We start from the raw sequence: 12,081 nt of genomic DNA, 5'->3' as shown, positions 1-12,081 counted from the left end.
GCTCGAATTGGGAGAAAAGAGAAATGGAAGTCCAGCTCCCCACTCCTTCTGCTAGCCACACACAGGTGGTGGCTGAGGGCCCTCTTCAAATCCCAGAAGGCTCATTTCCTTTCTCAGCCTGGCATCACTGGCGGAAGAATCGAACAAGGGGTCCAGGTCGTGCTGACTCTGGGTGAATGACAAATGGCCGGCCCCCCTGAGTGAGACCCCGGGCTTTTATCTGCTCTGTGAGCTGAACTGCCTGTTCTCAATAACTCTGCGCTCCAAACGATCTCGGGCCAGCACGAGATAAGGTGGAAAGAGATAAAAAGGAGGGGATGAGAACAAAGAGATTTTATTTTCTATTCCCCGGATGCCACGGTGGGAAGAAGCTTTTTCTCCAGCAATTCCTAGACCAGACCACGCTCATGCCCAGCTGAATGCTTGCCCGTCTCTTCTGGCATCACCCGCCCCCCCCCCCCCCCCCGCCGGCCCCGCCACCTGCTGCCGCTCTCCTACAACTGCTTCGGCTTCTGGATCTTCTCATAGCTTCTCCGGGAAAAACCGGAGCCAATTTACTTCCCTCAAACAGCTGTCATTCTTGCAAAGCTGTCTCTTTGCTGTGATTTTCAAAGGGAGACTCAGGGCCAGGCTTTCTTCAGCGAAGGCAAGTGGTGGAGGTGTGAAGGTGGAAGACAGGGGCATCCGATGGAGGGAAAGACACAGGTACACACACGTGTTTGAGAAATGCTGACTCGGTAAGTGCAGGAAAATATAACCTTCTTGATCCCTGAGGATGAGGTCGAGAAAGAAAAGCAGAGAGTGGCAAACTTGCATCTGTGCTGTAGCTGCCGGAGTTCTTACACCAGGCAGGCATGACCCTGTCTGACCTTGACTGTCAGACCAGAGGGTTACAGAGGAACCGACCAAAGATATGAGGGCAAACGGCCAAGCCAAGCTGACCGGCTCTGACATGTCAAAGGACAGATGCTGTCTGGCTCGGGCAGCTGCTGGGCGGGGAAGGAACCCAGAGCTCAGCCTCTAAGATGTAAAGGCAGCGACAGCATGAACCTGGGCTCCAGGTGAGCGCTGCCCTCCACCACCGCTTTGAAAGGAAAAGGCTTCATCTGGCTTGTTGGTTTAAGGTCTGCAATAGTGACGACCCCACTTCCCGGGCTCCCTGTGTGCTCTCTTCTCCAGTCAAGAGAGGTGCCGAACGTGCTGGACCGCTCGCTGTGATCAGCGGCCAATGGCGCGACAGAGACATTTTCCCCGACTGCATCTTTAACTTGGATTGCTGCCGCACTTAGTTACATCGCGAGGGGGAAAAGAGAGGAAGGGAGGGAAGAACAGCTCGTTGAGGAGGTCTGCAGAAAGCTTCGCGACAGCACGAGGATAGCACACCCTACCCAGCGTGTCAACCACATGTTGACACCCCGTGAACAAATACCGATCGAGAACCTGAAACGTTCAAAACAGTGTATCAGCTCCATCTGCCACTGAAATCAAAAAGAGACGTGCTGCGGAGGAAAAGGCGGGCCGTGTCCTAACTCCTATCGGTGACGAGCTCAAGTTATAGAAAGATACGTTCTGACTTCATACCAGTACTTATTAGTGTGGTGGTTTAAAATTAAAAAATCATTCACTCAGACTAATGGGCTCCTCTGGGCCACTGGGGAGGAAATGCTGATTTGGCTAGTTTATCACCTGCGCCTCTCCCGGTGAGGCAGATTGGTTTACTGCTACAATTATTCTGGATAGCAGTTAATGATGCTAAGTAATTACTGGTAGGGTGGCATCCACATATGTCTAGAAAGGCCTGGCTTTTCAATACTGGCTGGGTTGTGGCTGCAAACAAGGGGGGCTTGTCTGTGCAAGAGGGAAACAATTGGCAAGGTGACTCCCTGTTGTTTTTTTTTTCCTTTGCTTTTTTTCCTTTTTTTTCCCTTTCCTTTGTTCGTTCTGATTGTCTGCACTGAAATCTGGAGCGTTGGTTGGCCCTGCACATCGCAGCAGGAACTTTTTATGTGTCCTCACATCGTCAGGGCGCTGTCTCACTTAAGGTAATGAGTGACTATCTCTCACAATAGAACTTTGAGTGCAATTCCAATGCACCCTGGCTAATGAGTCTTCCACATTCCATTTTTAGCCCTGGTATATACACGTATTAAAATCCTTGCCTTGACATTTACAATGCAGTTTGGGTGAAGGTTCTCTGCCTCTGGGGTCCGGTTTCAACACTTGTAAGTGTAGCTCCCCTCCTGTTATAGCCCACAAACCTCACTTGAGATCTCAGGTATTAAAAGGTAGTGATGAGTAGGTATCACAACTGTCACGTTCAACCAACCACACGAAACTACTGTTAGCGCCGAAGACAGCAAGGTCACCAGTCCCCATCAAACCTCCGTTAAATGCCCAAGATCATTCCTGGTCAGTAAATGTGTTTTTCTGACATATAATGGCACAGAAATCAAGCTCAAAACTCTGTAGGACAGATGGGTGAGAAAGACTTTCGCTTTTCTTCCAAAATATTCCCTTCGACTCTCCGTAAGGACAAAAGTAACGTAGGGAAGTTTAAGGCCACAGGAATGTGAGTTAAGTGACTATCGATCGACATTGACAAAAGCAAGCAACTTCTCCCACGGTCCCTCCTCAAATCCTCAATGGATGTGGAGATAATTTTCCAAGGGCAAAACTTCTAGCTCACTGATCTGCACGTTATTGATGAAATAAAGGTAATATCGAAAATGACAGTGCCTGAGAAGCAATCTCAAACTGCCTTTTTATTGCGTCCAATCAGCAAGAGAATCGAGAACCACTTTCTTTTTAATACAAAAATCATTAGCCAGTTGCAACTGAAACGCACCACAGTGACTTCAGCCAGTAACTCTCAATTTTTTTTCTTTTTGCTTTCTGAAGGCCCCCTCCACCCCTGGTCAGTCTCAGCACTACAGAGTAACGAGCAGTAAAACTGGGCTAGCGCTCACCTTCCATAGACGTGTATGTCTACCCATCCTCCCGAGGGGCTATAAAGCCAGCAAAGACATCTCATCTGAAAATCTCTTGTATTAAGAAAAGTGATGGGCGCAGTCCGAAAGTGGACTGAGTGATCTGTAGACCAGTGTGTACTTCAAAACAGAGTCCTAACTCCTGTGAAGGCCTTCTGTCATCAGCTGGGGACCTCAGAACTGACCATTCCAGCTTCTCCAAAGGACCCTCCCACCCTATCCTTTGACACACACACAAAATCCTTCTTAATATTAGCCTACATATGTTTGGCATTTTTTTCCCTCTATATTTTGCCTTGGATTTAAACAGAATTCCCAGGTAGATTTTTATCTTCCCCGTGCCCAAATCCCCACGATAATAAAACCGCCTGCAGGTCGTAACACTCACGGGACAAGCCACTTTGTAAATAGCACAGCGTGGCGACCATTTCAGGAAACTGACCACTGACTTTTTGCCCGACTGACCTCTCGTGATCTCTGACCCCGGGCAGAGGAATAAGCAAAGGGGAAGAGCCGGGTGGCGGGTGTAGCCTCGGTTCATGGAAGGCGCCCAGGTCTAGAGGTAGGTGCCGGGTTCGAAGCAGCTCTCTCTCGAGTTGCTCTGCTGGGGAACCTCATTCTGGAAAACCGAAGTCCGGCAGCGGCTTTCCACATGAGGGCCAGGAGAAAGAGGGGGGAGATGGCCCGGGGAAAAGAAGGGGCTCAGGATGGACCCCCAGGGGCTCGCGGGGAGAGGAGCTGGGAGCACCTCCTGCTGGCGCTGCTGCCCAGAAGCTCTTCCTCGCGCGGAGATCGGCTCGGGGGCCGGGCGCCGGGTCGCGGGGTCTCACCTGTTCCAGCGGGCCACCTTCCTCCGGTAATAGCGCAGCGCCTCGGGGCCGGCCAGGAGCGAGTCCTCGGGCCCCAGCAGCGGCGGCTTCTCCGGCTCGTTGTACAGCGGGTGCGCGAAGAGGGCCCGCAGCTTGGAGCCGGGGCCGCCGCCGTCCGGCTCGGCCGGGGGAACGTGGCGCGCGGCCGGCCGAGGGGCCGAGGTGGCGGCGCGGTGGGCGCACGGGCAGCCGGGCGGGCGCTCCCGGGGCCGCAGCCGGCGCCGTACCCGGGGCCCGAGGTGGAAGTAGAGGTCGGCGGCCAGCAGCACGCCCAGCAGCAGCAGCAGGGTCCGCAGGCGGTCCCGGCGCAGCCCCGGCATGGCCCCGCCGCGGGGTGGTGGTGGTGGTGGTGGGGCGAGGCGCCGGAGCCCCGGGACGGGGCGCTGCCCGCGCGGAGAGCCCCCCCTTGAACTCGGGGCCGGGGCGCCGAACGCGCGGGGGCTGGCGGCGTGGAAGGGCGTCCCCTCTCTGCGCGGAGCGGTCCCCGAGAGCCGCTGTCTCCCGGGCCCCTGTTTCTCGCACCTTCTCTGCCCCGCGCCCGGCAGCCCGCGAGTCCGCGGCAGGTGGAGGCTCGGGGCGCGGGGACGGGCGGCGCTCGCCTCTCAGAGGAGGGGGAGGGCGGCTGCGGAGCCCGCGGCGTCTCTCCGGCGGATGCGGCCGCTCGGGCTCCTCCTGCGGGCGGCGGGGACGCCCGTGCCCCCGGCTCCGCGGGCCGAGCTGGTGTGCGCGCCCGGCCCGCGGAGGAGGGTGACGCCGGGTCGCCCCCGCCCACTCCCGCTGGCACCTGCCTCCGGCGCCGCCCGCCAGCCAACTCCGAGCCCTCTTCCGGCCCTGCCGGTCCACCTGGTCACCGCCCCGCCGCGCGCGCGCCTTCCGCCCTCGCCCGGGACCCCCGCTTGCCCTACCCGGGGCTCAGGCCGGGCGCTTGGTGCGGGGAAGGTGGGGCTCCCGCGGTGTGCGCGCGAGACCTTCGATTTTCATGTTGATTTCCTAGAAAACAAGACAGCTCCCGGAAAGCCTTTCTCCTCTAAGATTTGCCAGGTGTGTGTGTGTGTGTGTGTGTGTGTGTGCGCGCGCGCGCGCGCGCGTGTGTGGTCTTTTCTCTCTTTGCATCTTCCCGCAGAGCACCCACTTGATCCATAAGGACTGCGTGTCGTGTTCATGTGCTTGGCACGTACTGGGCGCTCGGGAAACAGCCGCTTAGCCAAGGAAAAAGTTTGACCTTTAAAAAAAAGGCATCGGTTCCACCTAGCATCTTGGCGACTTCCTGTTTGGAGGGAGTTTGGTGCCAACTGCGCCTGCATTGTACCGAGAGGAAATCTGTCTTGCAGCGAAGGAGGGGGGCGTCCACCCCCGCCCGCATGACCCCACTCCGAACTTTTGCGGTGAGCTGGGTGTGAAGGCGGGTCCGCCCACATGATTCAGGCTTTCTCCCGATATCCTGTGAGGTCACTTCTACTTCCCCACTCCATTTTCCCGTTGAGGAAGAGGGAGAGGCAGTTGCCTGGCCCTGAACTCCGGGCTCCTCTGTTTAATGACCTGGTGGGATGGCGAAGTGCTCACCGAAACCCCCCCCCCCGCCTGCTGGGTGTGGAGCGAAAGGCATCTTCGCCTGAGCGAGCTGCCCGCCCAGGCAGCAGCGGTTCCCTCCCGCGTCTGGGGACCCCGGTCTTTAACCCCGTCCTTTCCTGCTGGAGTCAAGAACCCTCAGACACACTTGGACTTGTGGGTTCAGACCAGAGTTCTTGCTCCTGTGGTTCGGCGGGAGATCCTTGTGGCCTTTGCCATCCCCATCATTTGTAAGGGAACATGGTAATAGAACCTACCCCACAGGGTTATTGTGTGGCGAGAGCCACTTGAAGCCTAGAACTTGCTTTGAACAGCACGTGGTACGTGTGAAAGATGTGTTTGCCAGAAATATGATTACTTCTTGGTTCCTGTTGTACACCGGGACAGGTTCGAGATGGTGAGTGGGACGAAAATAGAAAAGTACTGAAAAGGAAGATGCCAAAAAGGGACGACTGTCAGCAACACAACGTAGTGGCCTAAAATGCCTAGTCCAAGTGAGCAGTGCCGAGGTGATACTATTGCCAGCTGCTCCTCTCAGCTGGGTACGCTGGCAGGATTTTTAGGGGTTTTTTTTTTGAACCACCTTCTTCTTTTTCTCTGCAGTTAATTTCGAACTGGTCTCCAGTTTCTAAGAAACTTTGCAGCTCCGGATGTGTCTAATTAGGCATCCATGCTAGAGGGTGAAGAAGTTAGGCGTGGGTCAGTGTTGCATCCGTAATAACTAGGCTGCGTCTCTGGGCTGGCAGAGGACGTGGCCACGAAGCCATCACACGTCTTATGACTTCACTTCTTGCGCACGCATGGGGTCCTGCTCGCTCAGTAGAGTCTTTTGTATGAGCTCGATTCAGGAAACAGTATTCCTGACTCAAGTAGGGACCATCGCAGCGTGTTTTCCCAGCCCTACAAAGGTCAAGGGCAAAAGGGCGTGTGGAAGTCAGATATGAAGTGTGAATAAGGTTGGGGTGGGAGAGTGGAAACCCTACAGGCAGAGTTGACCAGGCAGAGGTCACTGTCCTCAGGGTTTGTCTAAATCTCTCCTTCTCTCTCCCAGAAATGAGCCTTTCCCTTGGGCTCCTGCTCTGACTCTCCACGTTTTGGGCCCTGGCTTCCTCCCCAGCCTCATCTGTGTCCCTCATGTTGAGTTTAGTGGTTTATTTGCTTTATGGTTTGAATTTTGTACCCCCCCCCCATTTATATGTTTAAATCCTAACTCTTAATACCTCAGAAGGTGACCTTACTTGGAAGTAGGGCCGATGCAGATGCCATTAGTTAAGAGGAGGTCACACTGGAGTAGAGTGTATGACTGGTGTCCTTATAAAAAGGGGGCCTTTGGACACAGAGGCGTATGCACATAAGGAGAATTCCACGTGAGGATGAAGTTAGAGATCAGGGTGCTGCTTCCACAAGCCAGGGAAGGCCAAGGATGGCTAGCAAACCACCAGCAGTTAGGGAAGGGGCATGGAGCAGATCTGCCTTCCTAGCCCTCAGGGGAGACCAACCCTGCGAGTTCCTTGATCTGGGACTCTGGCCTCCAGAACTGTGAGACAGTATACTTCTGTTGTCTCAGCCACCCAGCTTGTGGCCCTTAGTTACAGCAGCCCTTGCAGTCGAATCCAGTACACATCTGCCTTCCTCGCTGGAGCATGACCTCCTAAAGTGTAGAAGGAGGCTGGTACCTAAGGACTGGGGGCTCTGAGGACAGGGCTTATCACTTGGGAAATGCTTGAGAAGTTTTTGCAGAAGGAGTGAAGGGAAGTCATTGGAGGCAGGGATCTCAGGCTATACCTCCCCAGCTGTAGCCTCTCGCACAGAGCCTGGTATCCCGGAGGCGCTGAACTATTGGTTACAATAAAATAACAACTTGGGACCCTGTAGGAGATGAAGAAGAAATACAAGACATGGCTCCTCCCTTGAAGCATCACTTATGGTTATTGGAGAAACCAGATCTGTCTGTATCCAGGAGACAATGAAGACAGAGGTCCCTGAGCAGGCTAGGAATCTGAGCCACGGCAGAAATTAGGAGGAGGAAACGCAAAGGGCACTTGTGTTTCCTTTCAGTCCAGCTAAATATCAAGCCCTCTATTTCCAGGAATTAAATCATGAAAACAACAGTCAACATTTAAACACAAGAGCTCTTCAGTCTGTGACGGTGGCACTAATTTCTGTTGTACACATGTTCATATGTTACTTAAAACACGACTAGTTGTTTCTTGTTTGTGTGGTTGGTTTTCTACACTAGGCGCTAACTCGACGAGCACGGGGCCGACGTGTTCCCCCTCCTTTTCCTGCTTTCATGGGAACTCTTACATCGAAGGCATGGAGCTGAAATTAGCAAACACCTGTGGAATAAATGATACCTGTATATGTGGGTCCGTGTGTGCTCAGGTATCCGGGACGTGGTTTGAAAAAGAGTATTTAAAAAATCTGGACTTTTGGGACTTCCCCGGCGGTCCAGTGGGTAAGACTCCACGCTTCCACTGCAGGGGGCACAGGTTGGATCCCTGGTCGGGGAACTAAGATCCCATATGCCATGCAGCGCGTCCAAAATAAAAATAAAATTTAAAAAATCAGGACTTTTAAGATCTGACCCCAGAATATGTTAAATATTATATTTAGTTAGAATATCTAAACCTTAGGAATCCTGATGGACCTATTGAAAGAGCAATAGGTAAGAGACATAGAATGAAATAACTGCAGACACCTGTGTCCCTAAGAGATTTTGTTACTATATAGATGTGTATGAGGAAAACGTTACCTTTACCTGCTGTCTCAGCAACCAGTGAGAGAGGAGAGAAGCAATTAGACTACTGTCAATGACAGATCCAGAACGGAGCGGGATTCAGAAAACTGATACTGATTTGGTGTTGGACTCACTCTTCTCTTATTCTGAGCTAGAAAGTCCAGAGTTTTCTGTTCATGACCAAAGCATAATGCCTCAACACAGGCCAGAGATTTCTCAAAGTGCAGCCTATGGATTTGAATTACCTGGGGGTGTTTGTAAAAAGGTAAATTCCAGGGTCATTCCCTAGATCTAGTGAATCGGGGTCTTTGGAAGTGGGACCAGGAATGTGCAGTTTCAATAAGCTGATTCTTACCAGCTCATACGGTTCTGCACACACTGAGGTCCAATTCTGATACACGCTGAAGTTTGGGAATCATTGGTTGAGAGGATAGTGCTAATGAGAGCAGAGTTATAGATTTGATTCCAAACGGTCCAGCTGGGCTGCATTGCCCAGGGCTGGCGTTCTGACTTGTGTCATAAAGTTGAGAGAGAGAGAGAGAGAGTAGGGGTATAAGTTAGTTTGGTCCAGCGCAATCCATCCCCACTACTAGGGAACAAATAAACAAGCAGCCCCAGTGCCTGCTCTTTACAGGTGTGATCTTGCTCTAAAAAGTCACGGCTTTGCTGCATTACCTTCCCTGGGCCTCGGTTTCCCCATCTGAAACACGAAGCACAGATATGAGTCGTCTCTGAGGTCCTTCTCAGTTCTAAAAAATGATAATTGTACAGTTTTTTCTTGCACTAGCATGCAATAATCCAGCTCTTTTTGCACAACTTTATTTCCAGTGTAAAGTAAATAATTGAGGCAACGTAAGAGCACTGAGCTGGGAGTCAGGAAGCAGGAACCTCGATCCTGGCTCAGGCGATAAGCAGCTCGGTGACACGGGGGCAAGTCATCTAATGCCTCTGGGCTTCATTTTCCTCATATGTAAAATGAGCACTTTAAGTTAGACAATTTCAAAATCCCCTCTTAGAATTATTATCCTTCATGAATGATGAGGAAATACGAATAAAAAACAACTAAGAGAACTCATTGCCAGCAGGCTTGCTCTAATAGAAATGCTAAATCAGTTTTTCAGATGGAAGACAAATTCTACCAAAGGGAAACCTGGAATGTTAGGAGTGAAGGAAGAGCAACAGAAATGCGAAATATCTGGGAAAATATAATAGATTCTTTTTTTCCTCATAATTTAAAAAAAATATGTATGATAGTTGAAAGCATGTCTGATGGCGTTACAACATCTACAGACTTAATGGCCACTAAACGTAAAAGGAGGAGGGTAAAGTAACCTATAAAGCCGGTAGGGGTTCTGTACTCCCCTTGAAGTGGTAATATTAAGGCTAAGAAGACTGAGAAATGTTCCATTCATAGATTGTAATCCCTAAAAAAACCTCAGTTCACCAAGAAGGCATAATAATCCTTACTGTGCATATTTTAACAAGATGTATGTTAACATGTATGTTTTTAACAACATGAAGCAAAACTAATAAAGCCAAAGGAAGAAATGGACAAATCCAACAATTATAGCTCGAAACCAATTTTCTTCTTCTCTGCAAGACAAGGATACAGTAGAACTGAACAGTGCTTCAGCCAACTAGATCTAATTGACATTTACAGTATCCGCCACTCAACAGCAACATAATACATACATACATATATATATATATATATATATATATTTTTTTTTTTTTTGCCTTACGCGGGCCTCTCACTGTTGTGGCCCCTCCCATCGCGGAGCACAGGCTCCGGACGCGCAGGCCCAGCGGCCATGGCTCACGGGCCCAGCCGCTCCGCGGCATGTGGGATCCTCCCGGACCGGGGCACGAACCCGTGTCCCCTGCATCGGCAGGCGGACTCTCAACCACTGCGCCACCAGGGAAGCCCCAATACATATTATTTTTAAGTGTATATGACATACGCCAAGATAGACTATACCCCGGGTTATAAAACAAACCTTAAAAAATTTAAAAGAATCAAAATCATGCAAATTATGTTCTCTGATCATAATAAAATTATACTAGAAATCAATTACAGAAAGATACCTGTAAATTGCCAAGGATTTGGAAAGATAAACACAAACTTACCATTAGACCCAGTAATTCCACAGCCAGGTATTTACCCAGATGAATCAAAGACTTGTGTGTGCACAAAGACCTGTCTGTGAAGGTTTAGAGCAGCTTTATTCATAATTGCCAAAGTTCGGAAGTAATGCAAATGTCCTTCGATGGGCACAATAGATAAAGTGTTGTACATTCATAGAATGGAATACTACTTAGCAATAATAAGGAACAAAAAGTATTGATGTGCGCTACCGCATGGCTGCATCTCAAAGGCATGGTGCTGAAAGGAAGCAGCCATTAGTATGATAGCCCAGAATTGGAAAAACTGTGGTGACAGAGAATGGACCAATGGTTACCAGGCATCGGGGCAGGGACAAAGGTGTGATTACAAAGGAGGAGCCTGTTAAGAGTTGTTTTGGGTGATGGACCTGCTCTGAATCGTCATCGTGGTGGTGGTCACACCAGTGTGTACATGCCTTAAAACTCTCAGAGCTGCACCTTTTTTAAAAAGGTGAATTTTATTGGTCATAGTATTCTCTTATCTATACCTTAAAAACAAAAGAAAATAAAAAACAGAAGACGCATACATCTGTCCAAAAGAACTTTCCCAGCAGCCTGCCTTATAATAGCAAAGAAGTGCAAAAGATCTAAATGTCTGTCCACGGGAGAATAAGCAAATCAACTGCGGTGTGGCCATACGATGGGAAGCAGCAGCTAAAATGAAGGAACTGTATTTTCTGAACATAGATACATCTTCAAGTAGAGAAAGGATGGGAATATTTATATATGATATATAGGTGTGTGAGTGTGTGTGTCATAGTAGGATGCTATTTAATAAACTTCAAAACTGGCAAAGCAATTCTCAATATTATTTATGGATAAATACAGATTTAGTGAAATTAGAAAAACCTTTATGAGAGGGACGATGACCAAATTCAGCAGAGTGGTTATATATGGGACTGAAGTGAGAGCAGTGGGATTGTGGAAGATTATACATGGGTCTTCAATAATGTTGGTTATGATTTATTTCTCAGAAAAAGAGATCTGAAGTGTATATCACAAAACGTTTAAATTTGACAAGGTTGGGTGATGAGTATATGGATGTTAGTCGTATTATTCTCTGTGCTTGTTTGCATACTTACAATAGTTCCTTAAAAACTTGATTTTCCTTGTGGCTCATATCCTGGGGTGTTCAATCTTCTTAAAGAGAGAGTTGAGCTAAAGAGTTGGGCTTTGATATTCAGATTCAGCGGGTTAATAAAAATCCACGGTCAAGAAACTTGAACCATTTCTTTAAAAAGGAGATACATGATAGAGGGCAAAGAATACGTGTGAGGACCATCTTGACTTAAATCAGCTGCATAATATTAAATTCTATTTTGAATTGGAAGAAATCCATAAACTTAAGTGTAGCTGCTTCCAAATCATGTAATTCTTCTAAGCAGCACACTTGTGCATGTTATGTGGGTTTTATAATCCCACCGAACAACAAGAGATGCGTTTTCTCTGGTTCACTTTTTGCTACTTTGATAGCATAGCTATTTTCAGAAGGTGGGAAGTTGGGATTTTGGGGGTCTTTAGAAAGCCAGGTCTTTAAGCATTTTTCACTGCTCCTAACCCATTATGCAAATTCACAGCTAGTGGGTGAGACAAACATTAGACAAATGTAACACAAACAAATATCTTGTTCTGGCTCAAAGTTCAGCCACAGAACATCAACACAGCTGAAATAAATAGAAATGAGTCCAAAAAGCTTTGAAAATTAACCTGCCTTCAGTCAATGTCTTTTGAGGGGGGTGGAGAAGTGAAAATT

General features: G+C 49.4%; 1 protein-coding gene across 2 annotated transcripts in view; it reads right to left on the bottom strand.

Moving 5' to 3' along the window:
* FAM20A (FAM20A golgi associated secretory pathway pseudokinase) overlaps positions 1–4,308 on the bottom strand; it is a 44,115-nt gene extending 39,807 nt beyond the window's left edge. For both annotated transcript variants that reach the window (XM_060134400.1, XM_060134399.1), the window contains exon 1: positions 3,818–4,308. In XM_060134400.1, the coding sequence (XP_059990383.1) occupies positions 3,818–4,176 (359 nt within the window). In that variant the 5' untranslated portion in view covers positions 4,177–4,308. The remainder of the gene's footprint in view (positions 1–3,817) is intronic.
* Between the last annotated feature and the right edge of the window lie 7,773 nt (positions 4,309–12,081).

Source organism: Lagenorhynchus albirostris, chromosome 20 (genome assembly GCF_949774975.1).
Source record: "Lagenorhynchus albirostris chromosome 20, mLagAlb1.1, whole genome shotgun sequence".
Lineage (NCBI taxonomy): Eukaryota > Metazoa > Chordata > Mammalia > Artiodactyla > Delphinidae > Lagenorhynchus > Lagenorhynchus albirostris.
The sequence above is the reverse complement of the archived record's forward strand: the minus strand, read 5'-3'. Positions and strand labels throughout refer to the sequence as shown.